Genomic DNA, 18,740 nt, shown 5'->3' on the forward strand with positions numbered 1-18,740 from the left:
AGTATTGTGGATTACGGAGAACTACATGTAAGATCGTAAATTTAATCCACTTTCGCTCTGTTACAAGTGCGCTGTATTCAAATAACACTCACAGTGTCCCTATCTCATAATACCAACTATGTGTCAACTTCCTTTTGTATTCGGAGTAGTGGTCACATGAAGCCCTGTGAGAGCAATGTGTCATGATATATCACTCGCCCACACGTATGTTTAATTAAAACAGGCACATAGAGCTCTAATTTTCCCCCCCGAAATTCGTCATCTTCTTTGGCTATCTCAGACTACCGCTAAATAACTACATCTATTCCGTCGTGTGTACGGAAATCGTTTTCATTAACCTCCACCTCTTAACTTCCTTGACCAAACCATTACTCGCTTTGAGATGGAATCAAATCCTCCCCTGATTGGTAGTGGTAGAGAAAAAGACCCCGATCACTCACCACCAGTGATACGGTACCCACCACACCCGTATGTTGAAGATGCTGAAAGCAAAGATGTTCAATATGAAAGCGAACCAACCTATTTCCATGGCCTGTCTCGAATGGATGTTAGTTCAACAGATAGTTTCCCGGGGGCTCTTCCTGGCCAGCTCTTACTAGAATATCCAGGATCGTTGCCTATGGAGGATCTAGAGGAAGAGAGACCCATCAATCCGCCCAATACTCCGCAGACACTTTCAGAGTCATCTTTCTCCTATGGAACCTCATACAGACACACGGAATTGGAGGAGTCTTTGGATTCCTTTGATTCAGAAGAGACAGAGTCAGGTTCTTCAACATATGAAAATGATGGCACTTCCCAAAACCTCTCATCAGCAGTGGATCCACCGCCTCATGTGCCTTACATACAAGGAATACCGGCAGTCAGTATTGAATCGCCGTTTGAGCCATTCCAGCTTGAAACTATAGAAGAGGAACCGGTGGAGGTAAGCAGCAGCTAAAAATAAGCTTACTCCCGAACTGGCACCCCCAACGAGACTGTCTTGCCTAATCGTGTCAATTAGGGGACAACGGCCTCTGGCGTAAATACCATGGATAAAGGACCTCGACTACAAAAAGGGACCCCCAGGTCGACATCGTTTACTGCCATACTAAATGAAGATGAAGAGGAAATCGATTCAGACGATGACGAAGTAAGTTTCTTTTATATTAATTTTTAATTTCCGGACGCCTGAATGGTAGTATATCTGACCAATTATATTTCTGATAGCTAAGTGTGCAATTAATCGAAAATATTGAGGATGAATCCCCCGAAAACCCCGGGAATTCGCTCCACTATGTCTTCAAAACGGATAGAAATGAATCCTCCCAGAGTACTACGAGAGTATGCTCAGGTTCATTAAGCCTCGAGTCGGTGGTTAGTTCCGGTTTCCTAAAGCTTTTGATTAATAAAAAAGGTTACGTATTATTCTAGACTAATATGTCTCTATCTTGTTATCTATAAGCTGGCCGAGAATATCCCCGTTGCGTCTTTAGACGTTAAAGCTTCCAGGAGAGACCATGAATCAGCTGAAGCTGAGGCTGAGGCTGCAGAGGCTGAGCCTGAGCCTGAGCCTGAGGATGAGGATGAGGATGAGGATGAGGATGAGGATGAGGATGAGGATGAGGATGAGGATGAGGATGAGGATGAGGATGAGGATGAGGATGAGGATGAGGATGAGGATGAGGATGAGGATGAGAATGAGGATGAGAATGAGGATGAGAATGAGGACATGTTGTTTTCAGTGCCCATGACGCGGAAAGCTATTCCTAGGGGTACCGCCTTAAAGGTTTCCACCAGCGACTCATCCCATAGTTTGAGTAACTTTCCGAGAAATAGAATTGACCACAATTTTAGCTCACTATCTCTATCCCTTCCGGTCCGGAAGACAGTAATCGACTTCCCTCCTCACCAAAAAGAGACGTGTATGATCCAACATCGCTAAGAAAACCTGGCCCTGTGAAAATGGAAAGCCTCGAGCATGGTCTTGTGAGAAGGCGAGAAATATTACAACCTCCATTGCTGAAATTACCGCCTGTGTCATCAATCCCGCAAGAGCCACCTCCAAGTTATGAAGAAAGCATGGGACTTACAAGTGATCCTGGAGTCCTTCTAAAGGATCCTTTCAATGGAACTGATAGCGAAAGCGACAGTGATAGTGACTCTGATGATTCTGATGATGATGATGTTTTTGACCCTAATAACGAAGATGATTTATATGATACGGCCTTTTCACGACTAGATGTTTTGGATGGGCTTATTGCTGAGACTAAGGCATGTAGATCCTTTTCATTGAGAAAGGAGCCAATCAACACAACTACTAAGGTGGGTTCTGATGAATATGAGGAAAAATCCCTACCAAGTCAGGAGCATCAACATCCAGACGCTACGACTACTCGAACAGATCACGATGAAGACGGTCCGCTCATTTTCCGAAAGCCACCTGGAAAGGAATACGGGGAGAGATTTAGATTGGAACCCCATCCAAGAATTGCTAAAACCCAGCATGTAGGGAATATACCGCTACAGCCTCTGAGTATTGGGGGGAGCCAGGCTGAACCATACGATTTAAGCGTTAACAAACCTATCTCCGTCCCAATTCCATCAAATGACACGCCTTCAATAACAGTAAGTCCTCCTACTCCCCGCTTCGCTTTTACATGTATAGAACTGCTAGATAATTAAAGGGATGGGAAGGAAGAACTTCCAAGGCATCGTTCCATAAGGACTTTTCATGGGCTCTTAGAATCTCGGAAAACCGACCAGAAGCCAGAGGATAATATAAATAAGTCCAGAGACCTAAAATTATCTAGGAATTCTAGAGATAATTTATCCGGTCCTAGGATGTTGTTTAAACGGGATCTTGGTTTTAAAGATCGCAAGGGCTATTCAGATATGATTAATATACTTGAAGATGTGATTAATACACTTGAAAGGCCTATATCAACATCCGAACCAGAAATTTCCACTGCCGTCGACAAACCCCAAATAACTGTGGACTCAAATTCAACTCCCCAAAGGGCGAAGACACGCTTCTCATCAAGTAATACATTGTGTAGCTCAGAGATCGCTAGTCATCTTGAAGAGGACGGGGTAGAAGAGGACGGGAGGGAAGAAAGGGAAAAGGCGCAAAAGGATGTGAGCGAAAACGAAAGTGACGAAAATGACGAACCAAGGAGCAAAGACGATGATCGATCTAGTACAGATGATGATCAAAATAGCGGTCACGGCCCGTCGAGTGGAGGCGCTGAAATTATGACTGGACACACCACCTCAGACCATCGAGATAATCAGGAGCGTGGCAATTCTAATATTGATTCACCGCCTCGAGAGAACGATGAAAAAACTTCGCTTCCACCTTCAAACAATTCTAAAGCTTGGGGACACCATATCCTAAACTGTGAATACATGCTTGAGCCAGTATCCGCGCACCAAGCCTTGGAGAGACATCAAACGAAGCTATTGAGCATAGAGAAACAGGGACTTTATTCACCAAGTGCAGCTAATAAAACTTTGACACAAAAACCAAACATCCCATCAAAGATCCCTAAGGGAAAATATGAGACAAGACGATGCACTTTTGGAATCTCTAGAGAAGCACAAAATTGCACGGAAAAGCAGAAGCAGAAATCCACATCACAAACAATACCATGTTCGACATCGGCCCCTACATTACCTCACAAAGTGTCCGAATATAAGGGTTATCCACACAAAAGCGAAAACATATTCTCAACTTCATATGTCCATTGCATACCGGAATCAGAGCCAAAGAAATACCAAACCAAAGCGGTAGGTGATGAGAAGCAAAGCTCGTGGACCACACTTCCAGGACCTGCACCCGTTTCTCACGATCTATATTCTTGTCTATCTTGTGGTTTCTTGGATTACAAAGAAAGAACAACATGTCTCCGATGCACATCCTCTATAAACTCCAACAGAATCACATTAGAATCCCATGGTCGGTTGGGGCAGTGTACACTGTGTGGATATACAGGTTACCAACGCGGATCGACATGTCCAGGTTGTTATATACAGAAAGCTCCTCAACACTGCAGTATTGATACCCAAAAGCAATTTCATGGAAATAAACAACCAAACGGACGGTGGAAACCGCGCAAAAACTGGAACTGTCCACACTGTGCTTTCCATAACTTCAGGCAGAGAACGGTGTGCAATAGCTGTGGTATACCTGCAGTCCCACCGGGTGCTGCCCAAAATGGTATTTCCCAACCAGTTTATCACGGTCCAAAATCCCCATCGTGGCAACCAATAAAAACAACTAGTAACATGCCATTGTCTTCTATCTATTCGAAACTGGTTTATGCGAATCATGCATCTCAGATAAGAACTGCACAGGACGTTACAAAAGGATCATACAAACATAAAAGTTATGATACTAACGAAAATTCTCATTCTGCTGTGGAATTTGCCCCTGAGAAAAGAGATTATTTCTTTAATTACTTACGCACTATTGAAAACAAAAGAATTTCTTTTTAAACGACATAGTATTGATGCCTGGAGGATCAAAAACACTGTTCTCTGGTTCGATTGTTCTAGTATCGTTTAGAGAGTATACTTGTGTGTATACATGAAGATTTCCTTCATGGAAAAGGGTTAGGTTGCTATGATTATAAAAATTAACACTAGACAGAACTGGAATTAATGGTTTTCGTAAAGGAAAGCAAATGTAAATAAAATGAATTGGAATCGTTCTTTGCAAGCTACGCCGTGATCAAACACAGTTAAAAGAAAGCCCTAATCACCCGCAGATTGATCGTGGTGGGCCAGATATCATCCAATGGCGACGTTTCTCTAGCTATAGAGCCGTAGAGTACAGTTGTTTAACTTACATGTATGCGACCTCTTCAGCACTGTCCTTCCTACATGTAGGTGTACATGTAGTATACATAGTACAAGTATGCAGTCAATCACATACAGTACAATCTCTTTATAAGGGTACGTCGGGACCGAAATTTGGTACCCTTATAGATCTGTTACCCTTATCCCATAGTCCGTTAAAGCTGCCTATTGATTCGGGTGGTGTATTTTCAGCCATGGCTTGTATCTAGATCACACATATTCGGCTGCCACCCTTCCTCTTTTGGTCTCAAAATAGACAGCATCTAAGTACCGGATTATGGGATAGGAGGAGTAAATTTGTACCTACGAAGCCCAATGGGGACCCCAAACACCTACCCTTATAACCCGAACCCTTATAAGGAGATTGTACTGTACTCATATATCTACGTGTATCTCAGATTTTGCATGAAACCTGAAAATCTCCAACCGAAGCGCATCTAATATCAGCTAGAAACTCCCAGCTCTGCGGAGCTCGGTGCACATTTCGGCGTCTACCCGAGGCGAGCCATGCATGGTATGGATCAGTACCTTGATCAGGCTACCCCAGAGAATCTTCCTTATTTTTACTTTGCCGAGCTCAGAATTCTGCGCCACCGGGAATTCGTAAGTTGGTCACTCGATACATAACTACATGTAAACCATGTAATGTTATACAGCGAGAGGTAGAATTATTGTAGAAACAGGGGTCTAAAAACAGGGTTTCTATGGCTGGGCAAGCCAATAGGACTCCACAATAATCTTACCGCAAGCTGTACTTTATATCACTCAACTACGTCGTATACGAATAAAACTCTTTCTTTTTAACGATACTGTAGCTGTGTTGTACTAGTTATGATACGATTCTATAATACGTAAACTCAATGCATCTGCTATTTTAATTACTCGGGGCTCAATTCTACGAACTGGCAAATTAAGCAGTATGTACCCATGCCAAGCACACAAAAGATGCTCATCCTTCCCCTCTCCCCCCCATCTCATCCTTCTCGCCTAAACTCAACCCCGGGATGGCGCAGACAAGCATTTATTTTCCCGGGGTAAACGTGCATTCATAGGCTACCCCACAGTTTCCCTTGACGTCAAGCGGCCCAAGTCCGGCGTTCCACGATTTTGGGCCTACAAAACGGTATATGTACATATTTCTCCCCCAGGAAAGTCACTCTCCGGTCTAATTCGCGGGGGGAGAACTTTATCCGGTTGGATATAATAATAACAGGCATATAGAGGTACTATAGATACGTTGTGTATAGCTAGGTATCCCTTACTTCTATGAAATGCTGTGACCTTATTAATAAGGAGGTTCACCCTCCCAGCCATTGGCCTTTTCTTAACCTTCTCCACCGTACACATACTCGTATCACTCGTAAGGTGCAGTTATTTCAAGATGGTCAACTCACTCATCACTACTCTTGTAGGCATATGCTGTCTCACCTCCACGGCCTTAGGATTCCCAAACCCCAGATCAGAATCGAAACATCACGCGCACAATGAAACAGGCGTCCCGAGCCCTGGTGCTGATGGCAAGTATACGCTTGAGGCAGAGGGTATCAGGGCCCAATTCGTTCCATATGGTGCTGGTATAAGCAACTTGTTTATCAAGGACAAGAATGGTACCGAGAGGGACATTGTGCTCGGTTGGGATAATGCTTCGTATTATACACGTAAGTCTGGACGCTCTTTCTCATAATCAGGATTTCAAGGGGTTTAGAAACTAATAAAAAGTAGAGGATCCATGGCATGACCATTACGGTAGTGTTCCGGGAAGATATGCCAACAGGATCAAGAACGCATCATTTGAGATCGATGGAGAGACGTTCAAAGTCGACGCTAATGAACACGATGGGTGTGAGTGCAGCTTCGATGTTACTATCTTTGAGAACAATTATGCTAATACCTGCCAATCAGTAAACCAACTCCATGGTGGAAGCAATGGATGGGACTACCGCAATTTCACCGTTGTCTCAGTCACAAAGACCTCAATAACATTCTCAATCTTTGACCCCGATGGCGAAATGGGCTTTCCCGGCGATGTCATCTCATACATCACTTACACACTCTCATCGTACACCTGGCATATCAGCATGACGGCCACTGCTCTAACCAAAAAGACACCTATAATGCTGAGCTCGCACGTTTACTGGAATCTTGACGGGTTTCAGAACCCTGAAACGGAATTGGCTACTGATCACACACTGTAATTCCCCAAAAGACCCCCCCCCCAAAAAAAAAAAAAAAAAAAAAAATACAACTGTACCAATAACCCATGATAGGCACCTCCCCTACTCCGGGCTCAGAATCGGAGTCGACTCTATTCTCATTCCCACCGGCGAAATCCTACCCAATGCCAAGGGCTCTGTGAACGACTTTTGGAGCGAGCCCAAGAAGATTGGTCGTGACTTAGACTCACCAGATGCAGTTGGGAACTGCGGAGAGGGCTGCACAGGGTGGGATAATGCTTGGCTCGTCGGGAAGCATGATATAGACAATGAGGTAACTTCTTACCGTACACGCTTGTACAATCCAATCTGACAAACCTCCTAGCCCGTTGCGTCCATCTGGTCAGACTGGTCTGGTATCAAAATCGACATATTCACCGCCCAGGAGGCATTCCAAATGTACTCCTGCAACGGCATGAAAGGTTTATACCCCATTCGCTCTCTTTCGCCCACCTTTCGTAGCTGACGGTTATTTAGGAGACAAACCATTGAAGTCGACCCAGGGTCTCCCGGGTCGTCGCCTTACACAGCAGTATGGATGTATAGTGCTAGAGGTTGAGGACTGGATTGACGGAATTAACCATCCGGAGTGGATGCGTGGAGGACAAATTTGGGGCCCAGAGGACGGACCGTATGTGTTGGAGGCAACGTACAAGTTCAGTACTGTTTAAGGTGTTGAACATATATGTAGGACGATGTATAATGGACCTGTATAGTTTATTGACGGTTAATGATATGATGCTTGTGAACCTGAGTTTTTATTTTGTCGATTTCATGTGATTGGATGCGTTGTGATACAGGAAACATAGCCAAGCTACACCTCTCGCTTTACCTACAAATTACTCACTCCACCACAGCCTCAACGTCAGCGTCGCACATACATGTAGGTACATAGATGCAGTGTAACATTACACAGACAGATCACAAGGCCTGATTCAACTCCGTGTGCCCAACATCGAAAGAAAGGCCCTACAAAGAGGTCGATTTAGAGATACAATTAATGGAGTAATCAATCAATCAATCGAGGTCGATTTAGAGAATACATTACTAAACGAGTGATATATCATGATTCGGACCATTACTAATTGGTTTCGTTTTAGCCCCAGTGGAATCTGGTAAATTTCAAGCCACTCTCTACAATTACTTTTACATCTATATAAGCTAGACTACCAACAGAAGTATAAATCAGTTATATTGGGACGGCGAAGAGTTTGAATCAAGGAGACCGGTAGTGGATTAACCTAAGGTGGTTGCTGTGATCGCAGGTTCTAGAAGATCCGTCCCCAGCAGCCACACCCCATCATACGGACTACTCACAGAAAGTAAAAACCTTTGTACGGAGCAGAGTACACACAAATAGGAAAGCTAGGACACTTCGTCTTTTACTATTGACAAGGGATCAAACTACATAACACCAACGACGTGATTCTACAAAATCGCTCTTGTGCTTGTATTTTATCTTCTAACTTCATTTATTACAAGGCAATGCGAGTATCCGCTGAAGAAGCACAATGTATACCCTCGCAAGACTGAGGCACCTTGGATGATGTCTTGGACCATTTAGATCATTAGTTTCTGCCGCCCTGTGGCAAGCCGCTAGTGGTAATAATGCAAGAATCCAGAATTATGTATTTGAATGTGGCTGTACTAGGATATTCACCAATTTCTCGTAACTTTATCAAATGTCTTTTTCCTGAAAATCCGAGCTAGCACTACCACAAGGATGGATTCCTGTCAATTATCTAAATGGTCCTGATTGAAGGCTAATATTGATATTGTAGATCCATGGTATTTCTCTATGTCATGCCTCCCCTCATCCTTGACAACTGATTGATTAGCCCGTAATAACCATCTCTGCCACCCGACCAACCATGGGAATCTGCTTTTTCAGCCTCTTCGTCAGCCTTCCTTCTCTCTTCTTCTTTGCCCAGCACTGCTTCTTGTCTTCTCTCTTGCTGTCGTTTTGAAGCCATCTTCTTCTCCTCCTCCTCTGCAACCTTCGATTCTAGCGCCTCAACAACTGCAATCCTAGCAGGCCCCTCAACAGTCCCTTCGAAGATCTTAGCAAGCTCCTTTAACTCCTTTATTTTTGTGGAAGCAGCCGGAAGGTCGTCGCATGATAAAAGATACAGAATCTCTTCTATAGGGCTTGCGCTTGATTTCTTCCTTTGGGTTTTATTACTTGATTCAAGCGCACGGATCGGGGAGGGGGTTCGGGGAGGTACAGGAACGCCGTAGGAATTTTCGAGAGGAGGGTTCAGATTGTTGGATTCTAGCTTGGGCTCTTCCGGAGAATCGTTCAGAGGCCAAGCCATTGCGTCGCCAAATATGCGGATCACATCTTCGAGGCGCGCTCGAACCGTCGCCAGCATTTCAAGTTTCGAGAGAACATCTGGCTTGTTACTTCTAGGGGGTGCATCTGTAGTGGTGGTCCCTGTAGTCTCGGTGGGCTCTTCGGAGTTCTCGGCTACTGGGGGTTGGAAGTGCTCGATGTCTTGTCGCAGATCTGTACTTAACGTCGTTGACAATGAGAGAACATCGCTACGAAGAAGTTCAACCTCATAGCCAAGGCGAGGTGTCAGACGTAAGATCTCATCGGTAAGGGTTTGTAGTGTGGTCAAGAGACGCTGTGTTTGAAGGTCCAGAGTAGAAAGAAGAGTTGTGGTTTTGGCTGATAGGCTAGACAAAGATTCGGGATTTCTAGATTTGGATACCGATGCTGAAGAAAGAACAGAAGGTGGGAGGAGAGGTGGGAGGGTCGAGTTGAGGTACGCCTTGGCCGAAAAGTTTGGCGAGAGGAAAGGTGCTAAAGCGGGGTCTGCTAGGAGAGATGATGACGACGAGGCTGTAGTGGGGGCCCCCGAGGAAGCGATCGGAGCTTGTGAAGCCATCTCGTTCCAATTAGCTTGTCGGAAAGAGCTTTAAGTGAGAGCTCCTTGTGTGAGTGATGGCTGGTGCTTGAGCTTGAAGTTGAGGTGAAGTGGGAATATCCAAAGTTAGAGTAGACTAACCTAAAGCGTCAATCCTACCACTTTGTGTAACAATGCTAGGCGACGACTATTTCCTACTGTGAATCATTGAGATGTAGTAGCAATGAGTTGCCAAATGTGACTACCATGAATCTGCTTTACTGTGCGAGCTCGTCCACTTCGGTAGGATACATACTGTAGTTGGATGTATCTGAATAAAAAGTTATTGGGAGCTTTATGAGCTTCGTTCAAATCAACATATCACCTGTTGACAAGGTATGTAAGTAGGTACAATACCTAGTAGTAATGTAGATGTTCACATAGACTCTAGATCCTGACGTATTCTATGGGCTGTCACTCACCTTTACGCACCACTGCGGCTGAGGAGAGACAGGTACATGTACTCTACAATAGATGCTTGGCATGTTGTACGCACACGCGGGGCAGCATGATGATGGTTGCCTGGCAAGGAGCTCCCAGCGACGCCTGCACGCATCACTCATCAGTTATTCTTCCCCAATTTAACTTCTTTCCATTTTTCTTTCCTCGCCCCTCTGGAATTTCTTCACCGACTGTCCTCCATTTCCATACCGTTTCTTTAAACCGTTGCCGATTAATTGCCTGTTAAAGCAAGGGGAAGGATGCCTAGGAAATCGTTTTTCGCCGATCTGGAGCGAGTACAGAGGCCGGGTGGTGTCGACAGTTGTATTTCTGGTATGGATTTCGGCTTCCCTGTTATGTTTAGTGATGACAGCAGCTCTTTACTTGATATCTGGAGCTCTGGCAGCTCCATTAAAAGAAACTATCTTGTTTGATTTAGACGGTAGATACAGCGAACACAGATTAGCTAGGGAAAAGAATTGATTGGGGGATTCCGTCTTCAATTGGATCGAAACAGCGTGTTTCGTTTTGAACCACTACTAATTAATGAGAATCGTAGATGTCCACCGAGGGGACGATGATGGATGCTTCAACTTCACCTTTACACCACATGGCACTGGTTCGGGGAACAGAGGGATTGGAATTACTGCCATGATTCCAGGTTCGTCTACCCAATATTACTGTTTCCACTCTTTGCGCAGATGCCGTTCGTTATAGTCATTGAGGGATGTGTGCGGCAAACTCTGGGAAGCTTTATCAATGATGCTTTGTACCTCCATTATTACAACTGTTAATGCATGATACTGGGCAAACTCCTTCCTACTTTGTTCTCTCGATCTTAGGACTGCCATATAAGAATGATCCCCAAAGTCCTTAAAGCTAAGCATATTCTCCGTAGAACTAAGCGATTATCCGGATTCGCACCAGACATATCTGTACACAAGCTCTGCTGATGCTCCAGGCGCTATCACTGGTGCTCTTGCAAAATTCTCTCCAGAAACCTCGCAGCCACTATCAGCACTTCTAGCTGCAGTCTCATACTCTCTCAATAAAGCGATGGGAATAGGGCCCGCAGATTCTGACGTTCTTATGGAGGACAACGAATTCGAAAATAGCGATGAGGATTTTCAAAACGGAGAGGACGACGACGATGAAGACGATGATATATCTGTCGGAGGCTGGGAAGAAGATTACCAGGACCCAGTTGCGAGAATTCGTCAGCATAGCTCGGCCGAGAAAGATGAGTTTTCACAAGATACTCTGAATCCAGTAGAGGTACGGAAGTTAAGAAAGGCGCTAAGGCATGATCTTCGGCTAGCAAAAATTGCCGGATTCAAGATCGGCGTGCTTGGGGATTATCAGGGCGGAGTGGATCTTTATGTTTCTCTTGGTATCAGGGTGTCAAAATTAGGCATTTCGGATGAAGCGATTGATGCTTGGAAGTTGGATAAGCAGAAATATCTCATTATGCTTATCCACTACTCATCATACTATCAAACTTTAGAAAGGCTTACTGGGGACTTTGGGGGTTATCATGCTAAGAAGAGCGTGGAGTTATGCGTTGGCACTGCTACCAAATACAAGCCAACACTAATTGAGGCAATTGGGGCCTTCAGCAAAATCAGCGCTTTCGATAACGCTCACCCTCTGTCTAATGGTACTAGCAAGGAAGGCGACGGTCTGGATGGAATAATTGAAGACATGTCAGATGACGGCGCCTTTCGTGGGGTATTCATTAGTAGACCTCTTAATGAATTGTTAAATTCGAGACTGATACAGTTGGTGAAATATCGAATTCAACATGGGTTTGGATGGGACGGGGCAGAAAGATACTATATCGGTGAGAAAGATCAATGATTCTACCAAGTATAATTACTAACGCCTTCCGTGACCACAGATAGTCAAGGTCGCGAATCCAATAGTTTGGGCCAAATTGACAGTAGATACTATGATCATCAAGAACCGAAGAGGGCTCTCGCGAGGATCGTAACCGATGATTCCCTTGCAACTTCGTCACCTAAGGATGCATCGTTCCCCTTACTTGCAATGCAACTAACTCTTCGTCACTTGGTCCGATGTACTGAATTCTGCCTTGTGTGTCACACGAAAGTTCAAAACGATTTCGAAGCTCTCAAGCCCTATGTGTGCTCAAGTCCACTATGTCTTTACCAATACATGTCTCTTGGGTTCGGACCCAGTATCGAACATGAGATAATCTCCCAGCCCACAGTTGTCGACCTACTGATCAGCTTCTGTCATGTTTCAGCAAAGTCCGACAAATTGGTCGAGTTTCCTTCTGGAATGAATCTTACAGTTCCCGGTGCACCCCTTGAGACCTTTCAAGCTAACTATCATCGGATGAGGTACGAACTTTCGTTCAACCAAAACCCAGATACGTTGAGGCCACCACTGAAAGTGGGTGACTGGATCACAATGCATACCCAAGCAAATGGTGCAGCCACCCCAGAAACATTTCACGCGAGGGTTATCGAGACGGAATACTTTCCCAAAATTAAGCTTGCTACCCCGGTAGGATGCACGCTGCCACCGAACCCCGTGCTTCCGAACCCCCTAAACGCTTACAAAGCTTCCCATACCCAGGCAATTCCTATTCACTCACAGCAGCTTTCCCAGCCTGTGGATAATCTTCCAACAGTAATACCAGTCACGTTTTCGATTTACAATATAAATTTTGATTCGTTGCCTGAGAGCAAAAAAACACACAGTATTCTTCAAATACTCGAAACCCTCCCTTCAGTGGCAGAGATGAGAATGTGGTTGCAACGAAATACAAAAGTCGGCGAGGAAGCAAGTTTGAAAATGTGGAAGAATCGAATTTCGCCCCCAGCCCTTGGTATATTAAGATGGATTATTGCAAGTAACAGAAGCTGTATTGTTCCAGTTGATCACGAGATGGATAGCGTTGGAAACATTAACAATGGTTTTGGAAGTAAAAAGTGGTCAGAACAACGTGTTTGGGGAATGGGCGATTGGCTGCAGTTCAGGTTTGCTATGGGTGCACCAGACAAGGAGCAGCGATTTTTGGAAGCTGTTCAAGATGCCCAGAGAAGACTCAACCAACCTCGTATGAGACCCTAATCCCTGTATTAGTATTATTTTTCTAATAGTCTTTAGATTCTTCCCTATTTGCTTTCCACGGATCCCCTTTATCAAATTGGCATTCAATTATCCGCGAAGGCCTTCACTTCAGGAAAACACAGCATGGGAGAGCTTTTGGTAACGGTTGCTACCATAGCTTGGATCTAAATGTATCTATGGGATACTCCGGCACGGTTGCTGGGTCTAATGTTCCGCATACGAGCGTTCCATCCTGGTCCCAGAGTTTACTTAATATTAAGGCAGCCATCAGCTTGAACGAAATTGTAAACGCTCCTAATGAGTTTGTTTCTAAGGTGAATATCTATCTCAAGCCATTTTTTTCTCATCCCTAACCTCAGTGTAGGCACCGCATCTCGTCGTGTCCCAACTGGATTGGATTCAAACGAGATATCTATTCATCAAGGTTGAAGGCAACAAGAGCGCACCCGTCGATGATGCGGCTTCATCAAGGCCGACTCTCGTCCACCCTCAGGATGATGCGTACACTCCCAGGGGATTTTTTGGGAACCTCATCATCCCTGCCACAGTCTCTGGCTATCGAACTAGAAACGTGCTATTTCCCGGTGGCCCACCACCCCCCACCCCATCCTTGTCTCCAACGAAGCTTGCGAAAATGAAGAAAAAGATATCACATATAATACCCAACCTTGGATCTTCATCTAATACCCCAATAGTATTAGATGATGATGATCTTGCTGATGATGCTAGCATCGCGACTGAAACCTCTGACATCTTAGCATTGATTTCAGATGATGAGGACGATGACGACGACCTTCTTTCTCATGAAGAAACAGGCACCACAAACCGCAAAACGGATGGATCATTTATACCGAAGGAGGGGGCATTCATCCCAGGAAGCCTCGATACGTCTGATCTTCCAATGCTTCCATTGCCCTCCTATGCCACTGGAGGCGCGAGTAAAAGAATCCAGAGTGATCTTAGGAGTATCGTGAGGCTTCAGCAGACACAGCCGATTGAAGAGCTCGGGTGGTATGTTGATACAAGTCGCACGGATAATATATATCAGTGGATTGTTGAGCTCCACAGCTTCCCTGAGCACTTGCCATTGTTCAAAGATATGAAAGAGAAGAACGTCAAGAGTATTGTGCTTGAAATGCGATTTGGGAGCCAATACCCTATGAGCCCCCCATTCATTAGGGTCGTCAGGCCCAGGTTTAGGGGATTCGGTCAAGGTGGTGGTGGACATGTAACTGTTGGTGGTGCGCTTTGTATGGAGTTACTCACAAACTCTGGGTGGAGTGCAGTCAGTAGTTTAGAAAGCGTTCTCCTACAAGTGGTAAGCTCAACACATCCTTCTATCCACAATGATTATTTTAGTGACTAACTTTTTTTTTTCTAGAGGATGATGATTGCAGAGGAATCTCCGCCAGCTAGATTGGCGGCTGGTCCAGTACAGTCTTATGCACCATCGGAGGCGAAAGATGCATATCTTCGGGCTTGTAGAACGCACGGATGGACCGTGCCAGCAGATTTTGCAAGCATCGTCTAGAATATGAGGATTGAATTATTTTATCGGGCAAACAGGAATACACCAATATACCGTAGTCCTTTTTCCTTAAATATTTTCCTCGGGGGGATGGCATTAGCGGGTATTTTTTTTGATCGCATAATGGATTTATTCATTTTTAAAGTCATCGTTAGCCTTTGGTATAGGGAATGGATTAAGGCGTCTTCTTTTAAGCATCTGTCTGTTATTCGAGCTCATCGTACTCTTCCTTTTTTATAGTTTCATGCCAACTATGCACATGTCGATATTACTTTCTGAAGTTCGGCAAGGCATTTCTATTATATACTTGGGTTCTGCAATAGGTTTTTTTTGCCGATGACTTTATTGAGTTCTGAACAGTCCATGAAATACATATATGGAGAGAATAATCCTAAGCGTTGAGACTCTGACTGAAAAAAATGATATGTGACATACAACCTCAACTGTATCAGTATGTCCTCCTATCACAAACTGTCACTCGGCATCATCCGCGGTTGACGTTGCCGGGAACAAATCTTGCATGGAATTTGAGTCCTAGCGTTGAGACTCTTGGCGGCAGGAGTAAAGCAGTGCTGTCTGTGGCAGCAGCTCGGTGATCATCTATTGCAGCTATCGGTTGCACCATCTTTCCAAACTATCTCAGTTGGAATACAATACCTCTACATCCCAGAATACTCCATCGGAATGCCCGTATATACATGTATATATTCTTGGCTGCTTTTATTTTTTTTTGAGTTTTCTTCCTTTTCCAGGATCCGCCTTGGCACTGTGACTGTAAAGTTCAACTCCGTGATCCGGACAGCGTTAGTGCGCAGGGTTAGGGTTGCAACAAGGCCATTGATCGCAAGGTCCACCAGTCCATTTGCATCGGCTCGGAACACACCTCCCACCAAACCTTCTCGAAACACAACCCATCGTCGACTCCCTCATCCCATATCACAAATAGAAAACACACACAAAACTACCGTCATAATGTCACGTTCCTACGTGCAGGGCCTAGGCCTAAACCAGGTCAAGCCCGAACAGACACCCTCCGCTACGAGCTCCGACGACGGCCTGGGCGACAACCTGGACATGTACACAAACTCGACCTTCGACTTCCTGGATGCCGACTTTGAGTTCGACCCGACTACTACCACTGCTGCCGCCGCGGGAATAGAGGACGTTGGTGGTGCGACGGAGACGAAGGTGATGGATCTGTTCGCGGCAGAGGACATGTTTGGCGACCTGGCCGATGTAGTCCCCGGCCCGTTTGTGGGCGGGTATGATGTTTTGGCGATGCCCCCCAGCTCCTCGGTCCAGAATAGTGTATTCGGCGCTTCGCAGTTCCCGATGTCGCCCCCAGCGCAGTTCACGACGGCCTCTACACCTGTGGCGGATGCGTCTCCGGCTACTCCGGCTACTCCGGCGCCAAAAGGGAGGAAGAAGGCGGCGACGAATCCGGAGGCTGTGAGTGCGGCCGATGAAGACAAGCGCCGGCGTAATACAGCTGCATCGGCGCGCTTCAGGGTCAAGAAGAAGCAGCATGAGCAGCAGTTGAAGGATAAGACGAATGAGCTGACGGAGCATGCACTGAAGCTGGAGGAGAGGGTGAGGAAGTTGGAGATGGAGAATGAGTTGTTACGAGGACTCATTATTGAGAAGAACGGAGAGGGGGCGGCATCCCTCGCTGAAGGGGGTATGGGCTTTGCGGCTTAGACCCTTTTCCCCCTCCTGCTCTATATCCTGCTTTTCCTCTTTCCTCTGTTCTATTTTGGATTGTTTTTTGTGTTTTGACATTTTTTTTTTCTGGGAGGCTTTTTGTCCTTTTCTTTCCCATTGTGAGGCCTTGATTTCTTTATCTAGGGATTCTATAGAATATTGACAACCCTTTTCCTTTCGCCCCCGAATGTTTGGTTAATGAGAGTGGATGACTATGCGCAACGTGTATATGTAATAGCAAAGAATTAGAGATGCCCGTTTTGTTGATATATATTTATAGCTGGGAGGCTCGCGAATTCGGTGACTTGAAGTCAGTACATAGATAGATGTCTCCCCGTTCGAGAATTCAGTGATTTATCAACGCCAACATTTCATGAACAGGTATCTGGCTAAGTTTTGGAAGGCGCCTCCACGATCATTTCCCTCGGGGCTCCCAGGTGCGATTTCCGGTTTTGGATGGCGAGGTGGGGTAGGTATTCATGTGACGCAATTGCCTTAGGAGGAGGAGTAGGGATTAGCGCTGTCAAGGAGATGCTGCGTCGGGGACCTTGGGCCGGCTGTGCTTGGCGGCCGTTGCCAAGAGGTGCCCTGCGCCAATAAAGCACATTCCTTACTGTTCCTGAAATAGAGATCGACTCCATATCGTGGTCCTGAACTCGGGGAGTAGTGCTAGAAAGACCGAGTTTTCCATCGCCGTTTGAAACCTTGAGCTGCAACCGTCACGTAGGCCCGCCGTTATTTATGGGGCAAGTTAAATAGCCTGGGGGGAGTTCCCCTCATGCCAGTTCTTCTTTTTCGTATTTCGCGAGAACATAGAGCGATGGTGAAATCTCCGAGTAGGCAGCTTTGATTGGGTCGTCCTTTCCATATGCAGCCGCCCGCTGCCAACCGAAAAAAAAGCCGGATAGCAGCAGTGAGCCGTGGACCTCTAGGTACAATTTCTCGGTCGAGCCTTTACTTCCGTAGCCGGTATCTCCAAGTTAACCCGATGTTCTCGAACCATATAAGAAGCACCGGGCCCAAGGATAACCGACCTAATGAGATGAGATGACGAGGGACTAGACTAGGAACGATCATTGGTCGTAAGAGGATTGGCCCTAACTCGAGGCTGTCGTTTCTTAGACCTAAGCTAGGATCTAATCCGTATGTAGTCTCGGTAGAGCTTTATTGACAGCAAGGAGAGGATATATATAGCATCTATATCTCTTGTGACGCATATTCTTGGAATGATGGGGTGGGGAAGCCGTGTAAAACACCATACATAATGTATTTCCCAGCTTCAGAGGGACCACGCTAGTAGTTCTTGCAGAACTTGGTAAAAAGCGGTTGTGTATTCAGATGTAGTTGGGCCCAACTGCGGATAGTTGCTAATTAGCTTATGTTGGAGCTAGGGGTGTTCTGCAGTGGTACCTAGATAGCCAACGTACCCACTGCTACATGGACGAGAAAGGTGACTAGCACACAGTGCAGTCGATACAACATTTAATTTACTGTCTCCCTAGTATCAAGCTTCTTAAGACGTAGACGGCCCCTGTGAATGTAGTTGAAAGCAGAGTGGATTTACGCTAAGAGGCGGGTCATGAGGTATCACTCGGTAGGTCTTCTGATATCGGGAGAGATGCTCCAAGATTCTGGGGAGAAAGTAGAGATGTAGACGGAATGAAGGAGAATTCCTGCCAGCTGGTTGCAGCCTATTGTGAATAGGTGGCCTTATGACGTTTATTGCAGCAATATTGATTTAGGTCTCAAATATATCTAGATATTACTCTCCACGAACATGTTCGAGACAAGACTGGGACATAGGCTCGTCTCGCGTCATACTGATTTTACGTGCGGTCCACCGCCCGGAACTGGTCGTCACACCTCAACGCCAACCACGTGAGGCCGGGCACTGCGAGTGATAATCTATGACTACAACCTTAGTTGATTGATTGATTGATAACTCATTCATGTATTCAGCCTGTAAGCTATGACACTCTAAAACGTTAACGAACAAACTACATGTATAGC

At 45.5% G+C, this 18,740-nt stretch overlaps 4 protein-coding genes across 4 annotated transcripts; 3 read left to right on the top strand and 1 right to left on the bottom strand.

The window, feature by feature from the left end:
• Positions 1 to 541: 541 nt before the first annotated feature.
• H6S33_004415 (uncharacterized protein) lies at positions 542 to 7,723 on the top strand (the record flags this gene model as incomplete). The annotated part of the gene is made up of 12 exons (XM_044835773.1): positions 542 to 925; positions 1,004 to 1,132; positions 1,210 to 1,323; positions 1,445 to 1,768; positions 1,837 to 2,607; positions 2,677 to 3,379; positions 6,333 to 6,497; positions 6,562 to 6,681; positions 6,742 to 7,030; positions 7,107 to 7,326; positions 7,378 to 7,474; positions 7,530 to 7,723. 12 exons carry the CDS (start codon positions 542 to 544, stop codon positions 7,721 to 7,723), a joined length of 3,510 nt encoding a protein of 1,169 aa, XP_044691153.1.
• Positions 7,724 to 8,848: 1,125 nt separating this feature from the next.
• Positions 8,849 to 9,943, bottom strand: H6S33_004416 (uncharacterized protein; the record flags this gene model as incomplete). Its single annotated transcript, XM_044835774.1, has 1 exon — positions 8,849 to 9,943. The coding sequence occupies one exon, from the start codon at positions 9,941 to 9,943 to the stop codon at positions 8,849 to 8,851; it is 1,095 nt and encodes a 364-aa protein (XP_044691154.1).
• Positions 9,944 to 10,662: 719 nt separating this feature from the next.
• H6S33_004417 (uncharacterized protein) lies at positions 10,663 to 15,032 on the top strand (the record flags this gene model as incomplete). The annotated part of the gene is made up of 7 exons (XM_044835775.1): positions 10,663 to 10,735; positions 10,962 to 11,063; positions 11,301 to 12,242; positions 12,300 to 13,487; positions 13,538 to 13,815; positions 13,866 to 14,819; positions 14,883 to 15,032. The coding sequence occupies 7 exons, from the start codon at positions 10,663 to 10,665 to the stop codon at positions 15,030 to 15,032; spliced, it is 3,687 nt and encodes a 1,228-aa protein (XP_044691155.1).
• Positions 15,033 to 16,001: 969 nt separating this feature from the next.
• Positions 16,002 to 16,727, top strand: H6S33_004418 (uncharacterized protein; the record flags this gene model as incomplete). Its single annotated transcript, XM_044835776.1, has 1 exon — positions 16,002 to 16,727. The coding sequence occupies one exon, from the start codon at positions 16,002 to 16,004 to the stop codon at positions 16,725 to 16,727; it is 726 nt and encodes a 241-aa protein (XP_044691156.1).
• Between the last annotated feature and the right edge of the window lie 2,013 nt (positions 16,728 to 18,740).

Source organism: Morchella sextelata, assembly GCF_020137385.1.
Source record: "Morchella sextelata strain SCLS chromosome Unknown scls_17, whole genome shotgun sequence".
Taxonomy (NCBI): domain Eukaryota; kingdom Fungi; phylum Ascomycota; class Pezizomycetes; order Pezizales; family Morchellaceae; genus Morchella; species Morchella sextelata.